The sequence below is a fragment of the Sturnira hondurensis genome, unplaced genomic scaffold (assembly GCF_014824575.4).
Source record: "Sturnira hondurensis isolate 20B ecotype Veracruz unplaced genomic scaffold, ASM1482457v3 Scaffold0022215, whole genome shotgun sequence".
Taxonomy (NCBI): domain Eukaryota; kingdom Metazoa; phylum Chordata; class Mammalia; order Chiroptera; family Phyllostomidae; genus Sturnira; species Sturnira hondurensis.
The window spans coordinates 14,586,760-14,610,884 of NW_028094846.1; the positions used below are offsets into that span (position 1 = coordinate 14,586,760).

The 24,125-nt window shown below is 42.7% G+C and overlaps 1 protein-coding gene across 4 annotated transcripts in view; it reads right to left on the reverse strand.

The window, feature by feature from the left end:
* The window catches only part of KCNK2 (potassium two pore domain channel subfamily K member 2), a 92,386-nt gene extending 68,448 nt beyond the window's left edge, over positions 1-23,938 (reverse strand). For 2 of the 4 annotated variants that reach the window (XM_037035148.1, XM_037035147.1), the window contains exons 1-3: positions 23,561-23,938; positions 20,422-20,732; positions 5,667-5,784 (exon numbers count right to left, since the gene is read on the reverse strand). In XM_037035148.1, the coding sequence (XP_036891043.1) occupies positions 5,667-5,784; positions 20,422-20,732; positions 23,561-23,606 (475 nt within the window). In that variant the 5' untranslated portion in view covers positions 23,607-23,938. The remainder of the gene's footprint in view (positions 1-5,666; positions 5,785-20,421; positions 20,733-23,560) is intronic. The other 2 variants (XM_037035149.1, XM_037035150.1) reach the window with 2 other exon arrangements.
* Positions 23,939-24,125: the final 187 nt, after the last annotated feature.

Sequence of the window (24,125 nt, forward strand, 5' to 3'; positions counted from 1 at the left end):
TCTGCACCCAAGTGGCAGAAAACAGGAGTCCTCTGTAACGATGAAAATGGCTGTTCCAAAGAACTGCTTTCTGTAAGACTTAACATGATTCTTTCGGATTATGAAGCTGCCGCGGACCTTAGTGGAGCGCTTGTGGTTGTGCATTATTTCAACACACAGAGATCAGGGTGATTGGGTGATCGGCTTGGGCAGACCTCAGCCCTGGCTTCCAATTTATTTCCCACTGGGGGAAGTTTTATTATAGTTAATGCTTTGGGGTAATAAAATCACCTTACGTTTTAATCCAATCTTTAAATCGACCTCAAAATGGAATACAGTTGTCCATGACATCATTTTGTCAGCAGCCTCTCCCCCAGTATAAGCAATTTGCTATTGGCTTTAAGATGACAGAGTTTAAAATACTAGAGCCCCTATGGCAGTCTGCTCAAAGATAAGTATATGCCCATCAGGAAGCTTTCTTTTTTTAATCATGGGTCGGTGCACTTTTCACCCTCCTCGCTGTCATCTGCTTAGTCCAAGCGAACATCTCCTCACCCACGGATGGATGCAGTAACCTGCCTGGTCTCCCTGCTTTCCCTTTCGCCTTCTGCGTGGCAACCAGGGTCACGTCATGCTTTTACCTTCTGCCTTTACCTTTCATGACGTCCCCCTGAATTAGGAGTGTTGCCTTGACCTACCAGGTCTTACACGCTCTGGCTGTTGTTAGCATACTTTGCTGTGTATAATGAGCACTCATGTGTTTGCGTGTGTTACACATGGGACTATTATATCCATTATACCTATGGTTTGTAACCATTATGCACCTGTATAATGCACATCCTTATTTTTCCCTCAAAAACGTGAGCTAACAAATGTGCATTATACGTGGTAAAACACAGTAATCTTGCCAACCTTGCTTCTCCTAGGCTCTGCCATGTGGACCCATCCATTCCTTGAACATGCCCAAATCTGCCCTTTCCAGGGTCTTTGCCATTACTGACCCTTTTGCCTGAACTTGTTTGGCACTCATTCTTCTTCACCCAGTTGCTTTCTTTCCATCCTCCAGGTTTCAGCTTCAACGTCACCTGCTCAGAGGTCTTGAATCAGTTTCCTCTAGAACACCTCCCACCACCTACCCAGCCGCACTGTCTACTCACTCTCGCTGCACATGAACTTCTTGTACGTATGGCCATTGATCATGGTCATGTGTTTTAATGTGCCAATAATTAAACAATAATAACAATCAATTATAATCAACACTCAATTATTATTGATTACAATGATTGATTGGTAGTCTCTTCAACCTCAATGTGAGCTCTAAGAGGTGGTAGCCTGGCCACTTGTATTCCTAATCTGTCTGAGTTAAAAAATATACAAATAAAAACTCAGGTGGAGAGCCCCTAAAATGAAGCCTCCATATGCAATACAGCATATAAAATTTTGGTCATTTTTTCCTTCTTTTTCTTTACAGGACTGACTACTTCGCTCTATGAATTGCAAGTTTGCTGCCTAAATACACAACACAATATCCAACATTTCAATTCCTCTCTCTCCACTGTAGTCATCACCAAGGCCTGAGGATCCTTGCATCTAATTATTTGCACATTGTGTCTTAATCTTCTCATCCACAGCAGCTCCAATCACCCCAGTCAGTACTCTCATGCTCCTTCTGTGGGTCACTGAAATGCCTCCTAATTGCCTCTTAGCTGTCAGTCTCCATGAAGCTCCTTCCTGACAGGCACACTTTCTACTGTCACTTTTACCCTGTCCCTTCACTTGCCAAAAAAAAAAAAAGAGAGAGAAAAAAATCCACCTCCTGTCTTAGAGTAAGTCTAAAATTCAGAAAACTCAAATTTTATTCAACTGTACTCTTCCCATCTGAGTCAGTCAATAGCATTTCTCCTATTCCTTTAAACGACTCCTCTGGCATACTCAAATACTTACTTTTTTTATCATCAACATAAATCAAGTTCACTCCTCTCTTTGCATTTTTGCTTAGCCAGGTCACAGACTTGGAGGCTCTTTCCCCTTCACCAACCGAAACCAAAACTTTTTCTTCAAAGCATAGTTCACATTCAGCTCCTCTCATTAAGTCTTTCCTCCCAGTTCCAGCCCAGGTGATCTTTGCTTGGTCTCAGTTCTCGTGGCACTCAGTCCACGGCTCCATGTGACGTGGGATTATACCTGTTTCTGGTTATTCTTCAGTTACTTCATACATGTAACTTTTGTCTCACTAAGTAGACTGCAGGCAGGGGCTGTGTCCTTTCCACGTCCCACCCTGGCGGTGGCAGGAGTAGCACTGATCCCAACAGGAGGTACTGACATGGGTTCGCTGCCTTCCCTGGCCCTGCACATGAATCCTTCAATGACAAACAGCAGTTCTAACCTGCAATTTCCAAATGGAACGTATTGTCTCTGACCTCTGATCTTAACCACATGAACTCCCAATGCCTCAACTGTTCCCTTCCCACCTTTATTCACCTGGAAAGTTCCTAATTGCCTTTCTAGTCTCAACTGGGACATTTACTAAGGGAAGGGAAGTATTCCTTGCCCCTTCCTTATCCACTCACCTACTCCAATATTTATGTAAGGTGTAACTCCTGTCCATTCCCATTAAATGCTCTGAAGTGTAACTGACACTGTATGGTAAATGATTATCCACCCACTGGTCCCTGGACCCATCTGTGTACAACTTAAGCTCAAGTAATTTGCCTTTTATCATTACAGTAGCAGAGTGATAGCTTTTTTTATTTGTGGAACCAACAAAGGAACAAACAAAAAAAAGTTAGTAATGAAGCCTACGGAAAGAGCTAAGACTTTAGTATAATAGCTAACGTCTTAGTGTTATGTCATTTCTAATAAGCCACAGTTCACACTGTTTGGAATGCCTATTTGTTTTTAACTCCAAACGAGAATTACTAAGTACCCCCTCTGTGTCAGGCACTGGAACGACAGAAAAGATTCAAACCCTTAAAAATCCCTTAACCTCACAGAACATGTGTCTACAGTAAGAGAGGCAATGAAGGATGGGTTTTGCTCTGACTGAGTTGGAAACCACCGAAGGTTCTGAGCAAAGGATCTTTCCTACAAGGATGTTGACATTGAGATGATGCTGTCTTGGACCAAAACAGTGGCGGTTTGAATGGTGAGCATCAGCTGTTCGGTTATGGATCACCTTTAAAAGCAGAGCCAACAGAATTGACTGAAAGTGAAGTATGAGAGAGAGAGGATAGTCAAAAATGAATTTTAGTCTGTACAACTGTGGAATGGAATTTCTGAAGGGTTTGCAAGGGTATGATTTTGGAAAGTGTATATAGACATATGAAGAGATTCTCTACAATTAGTCCTTAAATGTTAATATTCCATTTTGTGTAGTTGAACTTCTCTTGGCCATATTTCCATTGAATAGCAAGGGTCACTTTGGCTTCGCAGGCAAATCAATAACACTGAATACAAAAATCTTGGGCAACTGCCATCAATGCAGCTGCTAAATAAGCAGTATAGGCTGTGTTTCTGTACCTATACCACGCACCTTAGCAAACCCACTGCAATCTATTCTTCCAAACTGTCTCAAGTTCTCCTCTTTAAATAACTAATACAACGTCGGTAATCCTAGAGATTACAATTCCTATGGTTGCTAAAAACTGCTTCAAGGCCCACACAATTCTTATCATCAGCAGTATTAGTAATTACACTATAAATTTTATTGAATAATGATTTGGATATCAAACGCACACCTATGAAAGAAGTCAAAATGTTTACCTGGCTCTAGACCATAATCTAGTCCAAGGTCAGAGGAGGTAGCCTTGACCTAGGAGTCAAAGATCGGGCAATAAGTTTGGATGACCTAGAATAACTTAATCCACTTAAGACTAAAGCCTGAGATAGAACGGTAGGCGATCTGGGCTGTCAGGCAGCTACCTAACCAACCTAAATAATCAGTTACTATGCTTAATGGCTATAATTTGAGGTAAGGCTGGTAATAATGGTTTATTTTTTCATGTGTTGAAGGATACGTCTGCAAAACTTACGGAACTTGGGATTTGAAAAACGAGACTGTTTATAAACACGCAATGCAACAATAAGTCTGTATAATGACTAAGTCTCTTGTGCAATAATTTAGTGTGGGCATGATGAGTTCTAACTTGGCCTTTTGAGTTCTCATTGGGCAGAAACAAACCATTCTCACTCAGCCTGCGTGCTTTTTTCCCTTCCAGACTCTAAGTAGTTTCCACGATAAACAGTCATTTCCATAGTAGAAATGGCCACGATGTCTAAGCTCCAAAGTTAAGCTGTCATTATGGTTAGAAATCAGGGTTGCCATTCTTCCAGATTTTCACAGCCACCCAACTTTCTGACCTAGCTAATGGAAATGTAAGAGTAAACACAGCTCCTTGACCTCGTAACAAAGGCAAAAATCAGCATGTTAAGGTATTTATTTCACTGACAACTGATCCAGCACAAGGTATTACAGTGGATTCATATAATGACAGGTCACTACAAATTCCTCTTGGAAGAAAATTTTAAGCGAGAGTTCATCCATACGTTGCCCATGTTTTCTTATTTAGGACTTTAATATAAAGTCCCAATATGAAAACCTTTTGCATTTCAGTTGTCATTTGTCACTGACGTCAAAGAATAAAATTAAAATGATTAAAATATTAATTCACACCCCCAAATCAGAGATCAGGCCCCTGAGAGGACATCTCCTCACAAGCATATAGGGAAGGGCAGAACTCGGTTTTGCACAGTTATTCTTAAAATTCCTTCATAACTGTGACGAGCCAATTTTGTTCCCTCTCTTGAAAATTATGCTTGAAACTGACCTCTTTCCAGTAAACAAGCTGTAACTTGTCCTGGTCCCCACAGCATGGCAAATATGGCTTCTCTGTGGGGTCTACACTTACATCCTCGGGATACTTGGGGGGCACTGAGTGGCTAACAGAAGAGAAGTCACCTACATGTACCCATTCTGCTGCCCAGAAGGTGCGGAGTGTATGCACGTTCGTGCCCCCCAAAGAGAATGCATCCCCTTGTGCACCCTTTTAACACTACAACAAACAGCATGATTAAAAAACAAAAGAGCGAGGCTTTAAACTTTAATTCTCTTGGAACCCTCATAGTTCAGTGTTCATTTTTTTAGTATACATATACTATATTGGAAACAAATAATATATAAAAAGAAAGCCCAGAAGTAATTATAATAGACATGCATAGAAGAATGGGAACAATCTGTGGAAATACTATAGAGTTAAAATTTATAAGTTGAAAAAGTTGATATCAAATAATGAAAAAAAACCATTGAAATTGGACTCCAATTCTTTCTTTCTACACACAAAGAATCAGAGGTGCAGGGAAATTCAAAACTTCTTGACCCGCCCCCCCCCCCCAAATAATTTAAGCCATTTCGTGAAGTTCCTATCCATTAGTCAAATGGCAATGGCTCTGCTCTGGAGTTTCAGACATATCGCCAACTCAACTCAGTATTTGGAAACAATAACTAATTCATCTCCGTCGTTCCTTTGTTCAAACCTTCAAACCCTCTTCCCCAAATCAATTTACTAAAATCTAGTTTTCTACCATACGCAAACCATGTTGACTGACTGTACACAAAATTCAAACAAATGAATTTTAGCTCACAAGCTGTACCAAAATTAAAAAAAAAAACAAAATAAGTTGTCTCCTACCTATAGTTGTAATAACAGTGCCAGCAAAGAAGAAGGAACTTCCCAAGTCCCAGTGACTGATTTGATTGGAGGTGTTTCCTAATGGGATAATCCCTGCATTTACTGCTGCCACTATTTGCTGGAAGTTTAAAAAGAAATTCATCAGTACACATGAATCACAGAAAGGCATCAAACAGCATATATTCCACCCCAGATGACTAATTAGACAGACAGATTCCATCTTAAGGTTTGGTTTCCCATTTAAAGTACACAATACGGATCAAAACTTTACACGAAAGACTGTATTGATTGAATTACATTTGATATTAAATGAATGGATCTGCCCGAAGCTTATCAGGTTGCATCAATAGGCATTCATATTGTCGTCTGTTAACACTTGTAGTGATTTGTTTACCTTAACGACTAAACGTAGCAATGTATTTTTAGTAAACATAGAATTAAAATATCAGATGGCAAACTACAATTTAAATAACACCTAGTTTTACCGAAAAAAAAAACCCACAAGTATTTCCATCGCCCTAATCATTTTGCATGTTGAACGTACGTAGCCAAGCCTGGCACGCGCATACCCACGGGGAGTACGTATCAGTAAGATCCAACGAAACAGGCTAAGATGAGAAGAAAAAGGCACCAACAATTTACTATCAAACTTAAGTTGGTCCATTTATGTCTAGATTCTTAGAATGTATACAGGTTTTTATAAATGCTAAAACCATGAGTACCGCCGAAGACCCACAGGTGACAACCAGTCAGCAATATTCACGTGGGGACACTCATCTCCGGATGCTGCCCTGAGTGGTAGCCATGGACAGGAAAAGGATGACATTTTAATCCCTCCTTGGTCATCAGGTGTTGGGGATGGGGGAGGGGAGCTCGAAGAACTGAAAGTAGAGGAGAATCCGTTGGGAGAAAATGTGCAGGAAACAAAGAGACCGAGATTGTCTGAATAAGGCATTTCCGTTGCAAAGAGAGTTTTAGAAATCCTCATCACTTAATTTGCAGGTGTAAAAATTGGAAGACACTTCGTTGGATAGGCAAAGAAACTAAAGAGCAAAGAGGTAAAGTGAGTTCTTTAAGGTCATACAGTCTACTGGTGCATGACAAAAACTGTACCATGTGAATCATACAGACGCTACTTAAGAAGTAACTGTCAAATGAAAAACTATTTAATTAAATAATTATGAGCACAATTAGACAAATAAAAATTTTTAAAAATTAAAAGATTTTATTTATTTATTCTAAGAGAGATTAGAAAGGAGGGAGAAAAAGAGGGACAGGAACATCAATGTGTGGTTGCTTCTCGCATGTCCCCAGTTGTGAACCTGGCCTGCAACCCAGGCATGTGCCCTGACTGGGAATCGAACTGACAACCCTTTAATTCACAGGCTGGCGCTCAATCCACTGAGCCACACTGGCCAGGAAAACTTAAAAATCTTAAAATGTCTTTGGATATATCTTCAGATAGGAGTACACACATGGCAAGCACAGGCTCAGGGACCTCTAGCCTTGTAACTCCCAGGAAAAACTGATGCTTCCAGTAAAGACCAAGGAAGGAGGGGGAGGGATTTAGATAGATTATAACTGCATCTGAAGTACATTTTTATGAGTCACAGACATTTCTTCAACACATTCATTTATTCAAAAAAATGATCAGTTGCTTTTCATGGTAAGCAATGGGGAGGCAAGAGAAATAAAAACATGGGTGATATAGATGAGAAAAGACAAGGTACATCTTGAGACTTCACCCCATTAAGTAAAATTAGTTATTGTATTGACTGGAAGCAAGCTAATTCCACCAACGACTGACTGAATCTAGCCTTTCTGACCAGCACCACCACTTTTTAGCCTGTTCTTTTGCTTGCTATTGATGAGGTGCAACATTCCCCAGACACTTGGATAAGAGCCACAAATTATGTAAATGCAAAGGAAGAAATGTAGACTTATAACCAGTTATGTCTGCAATGTGGGGGTTGGAAATCGTTATCACAGAGCTGTGATTATTGCAGCAGAAGCTGGAGGTGGCCTTGAGAACACGTCACATCACTAGGAGAATGAGTCCACCATAAGGTCCCTTCCTGGAATATTCTTGTACGTTTATTTTATGTTTTTGTACAAGTTCTCTTGGTCAACATCCACAGGAAATTGAATGCCCTTGGCAAGTGCACTGTCATAGGTCTGAGAGTCTGCAATTTCCACATCAAATCAGGCCCACGGACCATTTAACAATCCCTTCATGAGAACTCTTTCTGTGTATGCCATATTACGTGACTAAGCAATCACTTCAGCAGTAATAAAAATTCACTTTGCCATTAAAGGCAACTTCTGTAAACAGTCAAGTCATATGGACAACTGATGAATAACTTGAATTTTTTAGAATAGGGTGACGTGAATGTTGGGTCCTATGCATTTAGTTCGAACACATTATTATTATCTGAAGGATTAAAGAAATAGAAATCTACAATAGGAGAGTAGTGTTTGGATTCGCACTCAATTTTGCTCTTCAGTTAGTGTATAGTCAATAATGGAATGTGCATAAGGAAAGAAAATTGAATATACTGTTACAGTCAAGAGTGTAAGTTAATACTTTAGGAACTAGAGCTCTAAGAGGCTTATGCTCATAGAGACGATAAAGGTAATTACTCATAAAGAAGATAAAGGTAATTACTCATAAAATTATGAGTTAGTTTCCATGACAATGATGGCTTTAGAATCAAAGTTCACAGCATTCTACTATGAATGTGTGCATTCTTGAATGATAAGAATGTCATCTGAATTTCTGGAACTATAACCAGCTTTAACACCAAACATTGATAGGACTCTTGTTTATAATCATATGAAACTAGCACAGCCTTGGAACACAAGGCAATTACTGGCAATCATTAAAATATTCCCATGAGTCCAATGCATGAGATAATATTTCTGGGACCACTGATAATCCAGCTAGGGAGCAAACAATTTCTTGAGAGTCACACGGTATTAGCACATTATTTCACGGGAACACTCCAGTGCATCTCTCTGCTAATGATAATACTGGATTGAACCATACAATATTGCCAATATCCAAGCAGTGTTTGGCCTACAAAATGATAACTTCATATTAGCGTGCAAAAGAACGGTACTTATGTTCTCATGAATAGCGTGTTAAACATGCTAAATTTCTTTGCAGTGGGATATTTCTCACTGCAGCATTATAGCTAATTCCCATAAGCAGCAAATTTTACAGCAAACCCATGTATAATGATCTTATAACTCTACTGTGAAGAATATATACTTGTTAGTTCAAGTAAAGCCCTATATGGCTAAGAATGCTCTTCTTGGAAAGCATGGACTAATGATTGAATCCTTATTTGATATTTAAGTTGTGTCCAACTTTGTATACATTTGAGAAATCAAAGGATATTACTAGTATTTAAGATGATTACATTTTATAGAAGTAACTTTGTATGTTCATCTTTGGATACCAAATATACCATACTACTATACATTCTAACCTCCAGTTAGGTAAATGAACTTGGGACACATTCCACGTAGCTTAATTTTCAGAAATTCTATAGTTACATGGAAATGACATTTGTTTATTGTTTGGCATTATTTTTTTTGGTCTAGGAAAATTAGAAGAATCTACACAGATCAAAAAAAGAAAAATCCTACAATTACATCACGTAATTAAATGGATTATCATAAGTATTGACAAAGGTGAGATTTTTCTAAATCTAACAAACATATTTTTTTCTTCCTAAAATGTGTATTTCTCATTTCTTGTGGAAAAAAAAAAGATGAACTAGTACATTTGCATATTTCATGCAGAATCCAGGTGATTAAATCATGCTATATTTAGAGTCTATATTTAAAGAAGTGAGTTTGCAAGGTTTCCCCAGAGCATATCTTTTCAGTGAGCCGGGCAATAGGCAAAAATGTTTTTCATCTATTATTTTTGTTGGAAACAATTTGAATCAGAACCTATTTCATGATTTCTTAAAAAGACTTTCAGAGTCCTTGAATGTGTTTCCAAGTCATGGATGACCTAAGTTTAACTACACATTAATTAGAAATTCTTATGAAGCGTCCTTTAAAGAAACAAAAGGCAATTCTTTTTTTTTTTAATTTTTATTTATTTATTTATCTTTAGAGGGGAAGGGGAGAGGGAGAGAAACATCAATGTATGGTTGCCTTTTGTGCGTCCCCTGCTGGTAGTCAGCATGCAAGGAACTGGCCTGCAACCCAGGCATGTGCCCTGACTGGGAATCGAACCGCGATCGTCTGGTTCGCAGGCCCGCGCTCAATCCACTGAGCTACGCCAGCCAGGGCCTCAAAAGGCAATTCTTACAACTGAAGAAGGAGTGTATTTCCGACAAGCAGCAGCGTCCATAAGCCAGGCTTAAAAAGCAAACTTCTAGCTCCCCTCCCCCAGCCTTTCCGTCTATTTGGAGATTACACCCTTGCACGTCAAAGCTATTTTTGTACAGACTAATGAAATGTACACCTTTTTTACTTGAGATTTTGAAAGTGTAAATTGACTTCCTTTAGTAGAAACAAAAGCTTCAAATCCAAACTGGGGACAACAGAGAGTTTGCTGAGGGAAAATGTCATCAGAGGCAGAGGCGTATGCTGGGTGCAGCATCGTAGGCCCTGGTTATGTCCATCATGGACAATTCAAAACATCATAAAACTCATATACATGGTACTAGATATTGGGGGAAATAAGAAAAAACGACACTCTGTAAAACAGATTTTTGCAACCTACAGGTATTTGATTTTTGATTTTGTTAAGTTATCCTCATCAAATCTGCCTTCAGATATTTTCACATGGTATAAGCATGTTCCAAGGCATTTTGAAGTCATCAATATCTCACTTCACAGATGTCAGCATCTACTGAGGAGCTACATGTGACGTAGTTTACATCACCCCTTCTCTATCACAGAATGAATCTGTATGACAACATCCAAGTTCATTTTCTAAGTTATTAGAGAAAAGGCAAGGACTGAACTGGAAACCCTAAAATTCTGTTATTCTTCAAGCCCTGTGGGAAGTGACACTGTGGCGCATAAAGGCTAAAACGTGGTCAAGACCCCTGAGTCCCAGCAACATGAAAGGAGCCAGAAAAATACACAGGAAACCGATACGCTGAAGCCCACACTTCCGCAGCTGTGCGTGTCGTCCCGCGTTTTCCTGGATTCTGTGTCATTGTGCAGCCTATTAACATTCTCTCAGAATACCAACCTCTATCTTTCTTCCCCTTCCATCCCAGCACACGTAGGGGGACAAGGTTAAAAAAAAGAAGAAAAATACGGAGAGAGGAGGTTGAGTGAGAAGTCGGAAAGAAACAAAAGGGCATATCGAAAGAGATAGAGGTTGCTTAGATAACAAAGAAGTAACAGTTCTACAAGAATAAGGTGGGAACTTAACACAACTTACAGTCACTCTATCTAGGAAGTTCTTTTAAAGGAGGTCATCCTTAAAATAGGATTTGTGTGGGTAGGAGACTGAGATCCAGCACGCAGAGCATCGAAGACAAAACTTTTATACCATTTTGCCTGAGGCCTACGACACTCTCCAGCATTTATTCATGCACTGTTCCTAAAACTTGACATTCTAACCTGATTAAATAAATAGCCCCAAATGGAACAGGGCAGTTTTACTCTGTCAATTACAGGCATCCATAGAATTCCCAAATTTGGAGATTCTGTTGGCTTTTTCCATAGAATGCCACCGAGCTCTGCTTATTTGACTTTCCAGTACACTTAAGCCTATATTTCCACCACAGATACAAGTTTAAACAGGTTGCATAGCTTTTAAAAATAGGCTTTAAAAACAAATGATTTTTCCTGCCCTGCTTAAATATGCAACTAAAAGATCATAACAAAGATTGGAAATGATACCCTTGGCATGCACACACACAACGAACCAAAAGAAGTTACCCCAATTTGTCTTGGAGTACAGCAAACTACCCACATCCTGAATTAGTCATCAATAAAGACCAGATATCACAATATTACGATGCTCCAATAATATTCTGCCAGATGGTTCCTGTTTCAGACCCTGTAAAATGTGTGTATTTCTCGGTTCAACTGAGTTAACTCATTGCCAGTAAACAAGCCTACAAGAAATGTCTGAGCTTTCAGGTTCCGGGTGAAATTTCTTAACACCCTGCAGATTAAGTGAACTAACGACTTGCTCACGTCACGCAGAGAAACGGAAGTCTTGCAAAACTGGTTACTGGGTTTACATTTCTTCCCGGTTCAATGTCACCGAATCAAGAGAGCAAAAATAGTATATGAGTTACTTCCTAAAATGGAATGATTCTGACTCTTCCTGTCTTGGCTTCTTAGCCTTCCTCCAACTTTCTCCCATCTTTCTCAATTCCACACCCATACACTCACCAGTTAGCCAAAATACTACATCAGTTGAGATCTATTTTGTGGAGAAACAGGCACGTTACAGAATTTCTTATGCTTTTTTCCAAGCCGACTGGAATGACGGAGCTACCATTTGACAACTGTCCAATAGTTACTGCACAAAAATGCAATTAAACTCTTCCCTCGGGCACCTCTCGGGCTGACTTCAGAGTGTCACACCACAGCCATCAGCCCCGAAAGGAGCCTGGCATCTTTCCCCATGCTTTCTCCATCAGTCACTGACAGATGCTGCATTGTTCGTCCTCATTCACGCCAGAATATCAGCCCCAAGAGCATTCAGAGCACAGCAGCCTAGGAAGATGCCATTGCTAGAGCGACTGGGGGGGAGGATGGGTCCCGTGTCTGGAGAAGTATCAAGTTGATCTTCACTTCTCCTGCCCTCAAAGCAAGAATGTGTTCCTGCTGGTGGAACCAGCCGGCCATGTTCAAACCGGGCAGAAAGGAGCAGGCGTTGAAGAGTCGCAGGACAAGCAACGTGGAGTATATTGAGGATCCGGAGGACGCATGAAAGGGACTGCACTTGAACTCCACTCACTTTTTCATTTTTAGTCACCTACTGTGCAGCTGTTGGGTGTTCTTTCAACAGCTACCTCTCCTTAAATAACTATTTGGAACCAGCACTGAAAGACTGAGGTGTTTTACCACCTCGTAAAAATACCCCGAGAGGCACTGGCTGGGTAGCTCAGCTGGTTAGAGCATCGTCCCAATGCACCAAGGTGGGGGGGTTGATCCTCAGTCAGGCACACACAAGAATCAACCAATGAATGCATAAATAAAGCAGAACAGCAAATCGATGTCTCTCTCTCAAGTCAATCAATAAAAAAATAAATAATTAAATAGAAAGAAATAAAAGTAACCCCGCGACCATTATCAATATGGGATCACATAACAAAAATCAGGTGCATATCATTGTATCGTCCCCAAAAGCTGATGCATAAAGAGGCTACATGGCTCGCTGGTTCCAAATAAGTAAAAACAATAAAAACAAAATCAATGAAAACAGTATTTTTTAAATTTTATTGTCCCACTCTCAGGTCTGGGTGTTTCAGTTTAGCTGTATGAAAGCTTTCATTGCCTGGCTTGAGGCATGGGTGTAGCCATCTCCTATACTTTATTTCTCTGTGAAAACGCTTTATAGGTTCTAAGCGATACATCAGTTTATAATTGAGTTTTTAAAAAGAATCCATTCAGAAGTTTGAAGCGGGGCGACTATCCTATTTATTTTATCCACGTAAGTATAATGTGCCCCAAATGGTCCCAGGATTTGTCTTTTTTGAGTGCATCACATACAGCCTCTGTGTTTATTGTGATGCTAACGGCTCAGAAATCACGTGTGTGTCATATTTTGTGCTTAATGATTGCTAAGGACAAATAAGTTCACTCTCAGGAGTATATAGGCTGGAGTAGCGGTTGCATATTACAGATCACGGTAAAGAGAGCAGGACTTGGCGGTCACATTTGACGTAGCTAATCTCTCCTACTTTGTAACAGGTCCTCACTTGGCTCAGAGACCACCATTCCGTCTGCTTTCCTCCCACCGCCCTGACCACTGTCTTATCCCCTCACCACTGAAGCCCTGGGTGTTTTCGTCTCCACCTGTTCACACTCCTACACTAGGCGATTTCATTCTGTCTCAAAGCTTTAACCATCACTAATATGCTGATAAGTCCCAGAGGTATTCTTCACCTTGGACCACTACCCTGCTTGGGTGTCCAAAAGGCAATGCAAACCAATTATTTGCCAAACCAGACTCTGGCTCCTCGCTAAAACCTGCTCTATCCAGGTTTTTCCATCTCGTTAACTGGCAACTTCATCTTGCCAGTTCTTCAAGCCCTGAACCTATGAGTCATCCTTGACTTCTTTTTCTCACACTTCACATCAAATCCTGTCGAGTTTATTTTTGAAATACCCCAACTTGATCACATCTCATCACATGCCTGGCTTCCGTCCTCACCCAGACCACCACCGTCTCCCCCTCATTGGGTTCTTGCAGTCGATCCCCGACTCTGCCCCCTCCTCCTGTGTTCTCTTCCTCACAGGACAGCCACAGTGATGCTTTTGACTTAAAAGCCAGATGACACCCCTGCTGTGCCCAAGGCCCTTCCATGTTCCTGTAACTGACTACAGTAGAATCTAAGGTCCCTTTACACAGATTTACAAAGCCCTCACAGGGGTGTCCAACCTTTTGGCATCTCTGGGCCACACTGGAAGAAGAAGAGTTGTCTTGGGCCACACATTAAATATACAAACACTAATGAAAACTGGTGAGCAAAAAAAAAGATTTTAAGTAAATTTCCGATTTTCTGTTGGACCACATTCATAACCATCCTACGTCACATGCGGTCCACAGGCCGCGGGTTGGACACCCCTGCAGGATCTAAGCCCCTGTTACTTCTTTAGTCTTTTTTTCATGTAAATTCCCTGCTTCAGTCATTCCTTCTGACCACGTGGCCTCTCTGCCAAGAACGTGCCTGCTTCTGGACCTTTGCTCTCACTCTCCTCTCTACCTGGCAGGCCTTCCCCCAGACACCCACTTGTCTGCCCAGGGCTGACCATGTACAGGCATGAAGTCCCATTGCACTTCACTTCAGTGCACTTGGCAGATACTACATTTTCCCCAAACTGAAGTTTTGCGGCAATCCTGTGTTGACCACATGTATTGGCAACATTTTTTCAGCAGCATTTGCTCACGTAGTGTCTCTGTGTCACATACTGTACACTCTTCTTACACTATTTTAAACTTTTTCATTGTTATTATATTTGTCATGGTGATCTGTGGTCCGTGATTGTTGATGGTACCAGTGTAATCGTTTTGGGGTGTCACCAACTGCACCCACATAAGACAATGAACAATGATGAATAAATGTTGCCTCTGCCCTGATTGCTCCAGCTACAGGGCTTCCCATCTCTTTCTCTCTCTCCTTTGGCCTCCCTGTTCCATGAAAAACAATAATAAAATTAGGCAGTTAATAATCCCACCAGGGCCTGAGGGTTCGAGTAAAAGGAAGAGTAGCACATTTCTCACTTTAAGCCAAAAGCTAGAAATTGTTGAGCTCAGTGAAGAGCGCACGTTGAAAGACAAGACTGGCCAAAATCTAGGCCCCTCGTGCCAATGAACCAGGTTGTGAATGCAAAGAAAAATTCTTGAAGGAAATTTAAAGTGCTACTCCAGGGAACACATGAATGACTTTAAAAAGTGAAACAACCTTATTGCTGACATGGAGAAAGTTTTAAGTCTGAATAGAGGATCCTACCAGCTGCAACATTCCCTTCAGCCAAAGCTGAATCCAGAGCGAGGCCCTAACTCTGCTCAGTCCTATGAAGAGGAGAGGGAACCGCAGAAAAAAAAAGCATGAAGCTAGCGGAGGTTGGTTTACAGAAAGAAGCCATCTCTACAACACAAAAGTCCAAGGTGAAGCAGAAATGCTGATGCATAGGCCACAGCAAACTAGCCAGAAGTTCCTGCTAAGGTAATTCCAGACGATGGCTGCATTAAACAACAGACTTTCAACATAGACAAAACAGCTCTCTATGCAAAGAAGATGCCATCTAGGACTTGCGTAACTAGAGAAAAGGAGCCACTGGCTGGCTTCAGAGCTTCAAAGAACCTGCTGACTCTCTCGCGAGGAGCTAATGCAGCTGGTGAGTTTCAGTGGAAGCCGGCGTTCATTTTACCATTCTGCGAAGCCCTGAAGAATTATGCTAACTGTCTTCTGCCTGTGCTCTATAAATGGAACAACAAAGCCTCGATTATAGCACATCTGTTGACAACATGGTTTACAGGATATTTTAAGCCCACCACTGAGACCTATAGTACTCAAAAAAAGAAAAGATTCCTTTCAAAACATCACTGCTCAGGGACAATGTACCTGGGCGGCCTGGCGCGGTGATGGGGAGGCCTGCTAACCCCAACGTCTACTCTGCAGCCCATGGATCAAGGAGCAACTCCAACGTTCAAGTGTGATTATTTAAGACCTACATTTTGTAAGGTTATTGCTGCCGTAGATAGGGAATTCCTCTGATGAATCAGCAAAATGAATCGAAGGCTTCTGAAAAGAATTCACCTTTGTAGAGGCCACTAAGACCATTCGTCTCTGGTTCATGGGAAGAGGTCAAACTCTCAGCATGAATAGGAATTTGGAAGAAGTTGACTTCAACTTTCTTGGGTGACTTTGAGAGGTTCAAGACTTTGTTGGAGGAAGTAACTGCAGATGTGGTGGAAAGAGCAAGAGAATGAGAAGTCCAAGTGGAGCCTCAAGGTGCGACTGAATTGCTGGTCTCATGATCAAACCTGAACGATGAGGAATTTCTTGTTAGGGATGAGCAAAATCAGTGGCTTCTTGAGATGGAACCTCCTCATGGGAACGATGCTGTAAAGACCATTGAAATGACCACGAAGGATTGAGAATATTACACAGACTTAGCCGAAGAAAACAGCAGCAGAGTTTGAGAAGATCGACTCCAGTACGGAAAGAAGTTCCACTGTGGGTAAAATGCCACCAAACAGCACCGCATGCCACAGAGAGAGCAGCCATGAAAGGAAGAGTCATTTGATGTGACAACCTTCAGAAGCCACCACCCCAGTCAGTCAGCATCACCAACATCAAGGCAAGACCCTCCACCAGCAAAAAGATTATGACTCTCTGAAGGCCCGGATGATGGATAGCATTTTTTAGCAATAAAGTGGTTTTTAAGTAAGGTATTTACGTTGTTTTTGATGCATGATGTTATCGTATGCTTAATAGACTACAGTATAGTGTGAACATAACTATTATATGCACTAGGAAACCAAAAGATTTGTGTGACTTGCTCTAGTGTAATGTTAGCTTTAGTACGGTGACCTGGAACTAAACCCGCTCTATCTCCAAGTTGTGCCTGTGTTATCTCTCACAGTGCAGAGCACTAACCACTATACGATCAGGACATGCTAGAAGCCCGGGAGCCCTGTGTTATCGTTCAGATCACACAGTCTCCCCAGCCCCCGCCCCCCCTGCCCCGTTCAGTGCACCATGATCAGAAGAAATCTCCCAGTCCCTGGCTTCTTCTCAGAAAGGGAAAGGGTTGGAATGTGCACGTAATATTCTGGGTTTTTAGGGGGCTGCCCAGGTGACTGGATTCTGCCTTACCTATCTCAGAGCACCAAGGGGATCCGGCACATTCTAGGTGCCTGGGGGGACACGGAGGACCAAAGTGAGCTGGGCAGCTTCCCCCTGCTCCAGAGGACCCATGTCCAGAAACAGAGACCAGCACAGCTTGGCAACCTCTCCATCACGGGGCAACACAAGAGAGGAGCCATGCCGAATATTTCTACTTTGGGGGGAGCCTCCCAAAGGAAGGTTTCTGTCTTGCCCAACTCAGAGCGCTGAGAGATGCAGCAGACTCTAGAAACTGGGGGGCCACGGAGACTGAGAGACCTGAGTGGCTCCAGAAATCTGCAGTACTACGGACAGACACCAGAGGTAGCAAGAGATTCAAGCTCCTGAAAAAAGAAACTGGAAAATCTATCCACTTTACAGGCCTCAAGTCCAGAGGAGATAATCCACAGCAAAGGCTTGAGAGGTGCCTCAAGCTGGGATGGTTGGTGGAAGGCTTTCCCTGCATGTGAGTCGGTCTGAAAAGGCTGAGCGAGGCGGCTGTTCTTTCGCATGGATACATCACAACACAAAGTTACAGGGCGCACAAAGAAACAGGGAAGCATGGCTCAATCGAAGGAGGAGAAGAAATCTCCAGAAACCAAGTTATACTAATAGATGTATTGATGAGGTTTTAAAGAATGACTAAATGAGACAATAGACATGGAAAACACTTTGAAATTTATGAGAATCACAATGAATGAAATGTAATTCCAATATGTGATTGCTTGGCTCACTTGTCTTCCTCCCTATTTATTTCTGCTCTTGGTCCTTGAAGCCATGCCATTATAAAGATTTCTTTTATCAGAAGAAAGTCTATTCAAAGAGGAAAAAAGCAATTTATTAGAGCCATCGGGTTATAAAGGTAAGTCACACGACAACAATAATAGGCAACTTCTTCACTGAAAAATACTAAGCATAAAAATACCTAAAATTTTTAAAAAGCAAAAATACTCAACCCGTAGTGAATATTAATAAAGCTAAAGTGGACTGCCTGTGTGCAGCAGAAAGGAAAAAAATAGGTCCCATATTGAGCTCTGTTTGTTGCCATTCCAAAAACAATGTAGCAAAAATGATCAGTTGGCACCTCCAGGTCGTCTCCACCTGCCACGACCTTCAAGTCATTTTCATAATTCTCAATAAACCTGGGTGGTGCTGCGCATTGGGAGCATTTACAAATTCGCACAGAGTTTCCTCCAGTGTTGTCCTAACTCCAGGCTTTTTTTCCCTGTCCAAGACCAAACACACCTCACTTTAGATGGTAAGAATCAGATGCTAAGAATCAGATGCTTCGACGCAAAAAATGGGGATGAGGTGGAAGAAGGAAGTAAGAAGATGATGAGAGCAAACAAATTTAATGCTTTTTAAGCACCCAAACACTTTACTTGATTATCTCTTCATGGCAACCCTATCTGATAGATATTCTTTCCTTTGTCCAGATAAGTCATTTATTTTTTAAAAGACTTTATGTATTTATTTTTAGACGTGATTGTATTTATTTTTATTCCCTAAGGGGAAGGGAGAGAGAGAAACATCAACGTGAGAGAGAAACATTGAAGGGTTGCCTTGTTTGTGCCCCAACCCAGACCAAACCTTTGAGCCAGACGTGGTCCCTGACCAAGAATCGAACCGGCGGCCTTTCGCTTTGCGGACAATGCCCATCCAACTGAGCCACAACCGGTCAGGGCCCAGCTAGATCTTTTAAAGCCTAAGGAGAAAAATCACTTAAGATAGCACTTCTAGAAAAGTACTCAAGTAGAGTTTAAAATACATCTACTTGATCCCAAGTTTAGGCTTTACCTGTACTCCATGCTACCTCCAAGACAACCTGTAGCTCTCCTAAAACCCAAAGATTTCTCGTGCCTCTTAAGAGTATGAGGCGCAAAGAGAGTGAAGGAAAAGCGATCTCACGTAGGAACAGGCAATGAGATGGGTGGGACCATGACATTCGTTGTCAGGTTCACTGTCATTACTGAAAATGTTGCTCTCATCTAAAAATAGTACAGAATTCAATATATAAGTCTATGGGGACCCTTTTCAAAATTTAAGTCAAATAAGCGAAATGCAGAAGTGTCTGAATGTCATAGGAGTTAAACGAGAGTCAGAGAATATTAGCTGACCCTCATCTAATTTTCATTGAACTTGTGTATTCTCGAATGCAGAGGGCTCTGCAGAGCAGAGGTAGATATTGAGAATTAATGGCAAGAGGAAGTAAAAGGGGAAAGGTCTTAGGACAAAAAGCTCGATTAAAACCAATAATGATTTCTTCCCTCAACCTATTATTTCGACTCATCTGAATGATGTAAAACCAACTATAAGATGAGGACGAATGTTTTCAACAACCAGTCAGATCTCTTGTTAAAAGAAAGTTCTAGGGCTTTCTTCTCGACCAGGCTTGACTTACGTTTGATGCAAAAATCCGCCACAAAAATATAGCGATCTCCAAGGAGGCTAACTGAAATGTTTAAGTCATTTTGGGATTAAATTTTGAAACAAAAATGTTTCTCCATAAAGATACTAACCTGTTATCATCTAATAAATTAAAACTAAAGCAGTTTTTATTCAAAAACTCTGTTTTTTTTGTGCAATAATAAATTGCTTTTCGTGAGGGTCTGGAGACGAAATGACCAATCACCCTCCTAGACACTTGGCAAAGGCAGTTATTGGAGTTATCCTTCGTCTTGATTGAAGATGGGCCAGGAGAGGTGCCCATGGCAAGAGGGTCACACCAGAGACTCATCTTTCGTATCTTACCATGGTCAGTGCCACGATTAACACACCTGGTCTGCCTTAGGTTTCCCTCTCATTTGCCACAGCAAAGCTTCTCTGCCAGCAGAGGTCATTTAACCAGGAGGGCCTCCAGCAGGCTCACCCCCATGCCCATGGGCGTCCACTGGCAGTTCCAAAGCAGGGCAGAGGGAAAGAAAGCAGGGAGACACCAGGACGGATTTATAGAAGAGCAGCAACAGAAGAGGATGAGGAGGAATGATGGGAAGAAGAGATAAGGGAAAAGGAGAAGAAAAGACAGCAGAGGTAAGGAAACAGGGGAGAAGGGTAGAGAGGAGACAAACTGGGGGAAAACAGCCTAGCTGAGGAGGAAAGTGGCACTTCGGGACAGCTTTGTGCTCTGAGCTGTCTCCTCCAGCTCTGTCTCGTCCCGCCCCCCTAGAGGAAGCGGAGGGATGCCAGGTCTGTGCTATTATTACCTGGATGAGTTCGTCCAGCTCAGTCGAATTGACACAGGCGTGCTGGGAAATGAACGTCTGCTTCTGGAGCACAATGGTGGTTCTCTGCGAAATCTCGTGCGGCTGCTCCAGCGCCTTGAACACGGTGGCTCCGATGATCAGATAGAGGACGACCACCAGGAAAATCGTCGAGACCGTCTTCCATTTCATAACATTAATGGTCGTGTCACTCTCCACTCGAGAAGCAAGCACTGTGGGTTTCGTGGAAAACGAGAGCCTCGGTTTGGAGTTCTGCGCGGCAGATTTTGGATCCAGCAAGTCAGGGGCCGCCACTGACAACGACAGAGAATGAGGGTTAGGTTGGAGGAGACGAGAGGGGTAGTGGGTGGGCTTGTTGAAAGGATCAGCCAAGGTTTTTGCCTGAACTCTGTTCCCCCGGTGGAAGCTCAGGGCCCTATATGGGTTCAAGGAAAAGGGGCGGAGTCTTAGCTCTCTGCTGCTATTGGGGATCCACATGGGAGGGAAAAAAACAACAGAAGGTGGACCAACAAACTTAAAAAAAAATCAAAGCATGCCTGAGTCTTCTAATTAATTCCAAAATTTATATAGGTCTGCCATGCTAGGCAACAAAAACCCGGTGAATTCCTAAGAGTCACTGATACTAAAGTAGATTGTTTGAAAACTCATGGAGAAGAAGGCTCATCTGTCGTCCTTCTTCCCAAGAGCTTAACACTCTATACCACAAAATCATTATAATAAAGGAATTGTATTATAAGTGAATTAGTGACTCAAGTCCTATTGCTCAAAGTAAAACATTAGTAATTTTCTGGTAATACATGATAATTAATAAACCACAGTAGCCCAATCATTTCTTTTTTGCTTATCCTCTGCAGTGGGCTCACGATTCAGCATTCTCTAGATTTTGCTATTCCATCTCTGACATGTTTATAAAAATAAAAGTATTGCTACCCATTGTGGCAGAATCCTTGGTGCAGACGAGACATGACCAGTTCCTTCCATTTCAACAGTGAACATTATCAAGAAAAAAAAATTAAAACCTTGCCTCACACCTTGGACCCTACATGCTGGGCACAAAGCTAATTGCTGCATTAGAGTGGATTTCTGTGTTCTCTTACAAATTCCCATATACTCTGAGGTGACTCTAAATCCATTTATTATTTATCTCAGCTGTTCAAAAATATCATTAATGGATTCCTTTTTAGCAAATACAAGAGGTACCAGATTTCCACTTGCTGAGGGGAAAATAAGTCATGGACTACAATGCATTTGACTGGAACAGCAACATTAAACCAAAAGGGGTAATAGAATGGCCTGAAAACAGGGCATGTGAGCCACAGATACAGCTAGAATAATCAATTAAATGTCCATGGCTGTTATAAGTAAAATTAGTGTATCTAATATGGGTTTAATAGCATGATAACCTAATCTAAAAGACACTTTGGGGTAAGTATATGGAAATCCCTATGGAATTGCACCCCCAAACCCTACAGGAACCTGAAATTACTTAAGGAAAAGAAGGAAATAGAGGGTGCCGGCTTCCACATGGCAAGAGACATTGCCCTCCTGTCTACCAGAGTTAAATGTAGGACTACCACAGTTTGAGTTCATAAAATAAATCTTCAGTTACCCATCACACACACACACACACACACACACACACACACACACACTTTGCAACCCAAGGCTTTGCAAACCGAGCCATGTGAAGCACCGGACCTAAGCAGTGTTGTAAAATGATGGCAAACCTCTCATTCTGCGGAGATGAAGTCAGGGCTCTAGTGAGGTAACTGTACCTGTGTATGCGTGGATCTCCACACACCTACATTACAGAGATTTCCTATGGTCCAACCTCTTCGGTACAGGGATGTGCACGCTTCCCTCTCTGACACACTCCTCTGCTCTGAATAAAGCCCTGAACTAGGAGACACCTTTAACAGCTAATGTTTACAGAGGCAACCTCACTCAAAATTAGCACTGCATATGTGTTCATTATTTTAATTTTTTTAAAGAAAAACTTTTTAAATAGAAAAGCTGATAATAGCTAAAAAATCACTGTCATCTGCTGTCTAGCCACCCCAGCCAACCTTCAAGCTGCTTGATGAGGCTGATGAGAAATAAAGGTCATCATCTAAAATTAGGCTATTTTTGAAATACAAATAACAAAACCACACAGAAGCTCAATATCTCTCTGCTGAAAGCTACCCAAGCCTTTCTCTCTAGATCTCTGTTCTTCCTTATTTCTGTTTTTTCATATTAGTGGTTTCCAGTCTTGTAGAACTGGAAAACCCCAAGACTGTTTACCTGCATACTCCCCAAATCCCAATTGTAAATCTCACCGCCAAACCAGACCTTATCATTATGTGTTTTGGGAAAAGGTGGGGCAGATATTTTTTAGGTGTCTTATGCTAATACATTTCCTGATGGAGTTTAATTATTTTAAGCTATTGCCCTATTTTAAATTAACATTAATACATATAATGCCCATTTGGCAGACAGAATGGACTCGAAAATAAAATAACAGCCTCCTTCTCGGTCTAATACGGGGAACCCTTTGGGTTTCCATCTCCAGTCGCTTTGGTGTATGATCGGAAAGAGAAGTCCCTCAGCACGAGGAATCCGAGACCGGCCCCCTCCACACACGCCAGGCACCTCTTAGTCCACGTCTCCCATCCTCACCCAGGTGTGTCTTCTTCGCTCCGCTCCCGGGTTCAATGGAAGACTCAATACCAGGAGAAAGGAGCTTTTTTCAGCACCACTGCCTGTCCCACCACGCGACGGGCAACAAGTGTGACCAGGGTCACCACGCGTCCTGCCAGTCAGCTATCCCAAAGGTTGACCCTCCTCCTCCTTCGGGAACTCCCCCCAAGGTGTCTCAAACCCGTTCCCGAGGCAGATGCAAACCCCCAGGTACCAGCGGGAGAGGAGGGGTTGGGGGGAGACACAGCGAGGAGAGGACCGAGGATGGGGGATATAGGTTCGCCTCCAACCCCAGATTAGGACCCAACACCTTGGACGGGAAACGAAGGTGGAAAACGTCCGCTCGCAGCCCACGGGGCGTTTGCAGCCCCCCCCCCCCCCCAGACAGGCTGGGGCGGGAAAGCTCGGGGCGGGAGGTGGAAGGGGGTCCCCGAGGTCTCACCTCCTGCTCTATAGCCGGGTCTCTCCCGCGAGGCGCTGGGAAGCATGAGGCATGCAGCATTCAAAATGTTTTTTTAAAAAGACGGACTTGAACCTTCTACAAACACGCCATTGTACTCACTTCTTATTCAGAGACGGGCTGCGCGCTCCGAGCTGCACGGGCAGGCATTTTCCCCGGCTTTGTTTTACAAGGTGGGGAGAGCGGGGCTGGACGCGGGAGGGGGTGGGGGGGAGCGTGAGAAGAAACGAAATCGCGGGAAGGAGGGGACACCGGCGGGCCGGGCAGAGGGCGAGGCCGAGGCCAAGTTGGGCTCCGGCGCCGCCGCCCCCGCGCGCGCCTGCGGCCGGGCCCGGGTCACCCGGAGAGCGCGGGCGACCCGGGTCCCGCGCGGGCCCGCCGCCGCCGCCGCGGAGCGCTCCGCCCCGGGCTCGGCGCTGGCCCGGCCCCGGCGTGGCTCGGGGGCGGTCGGTGCAGCCGGAGCGGCCCTGCACCCCGGCGGCGTCTTTGTGCGCGAGCCTCGCTCAGCCCCTCTTCGCATGTCTTTGTGTGTCTCCCCCGGCCAAGC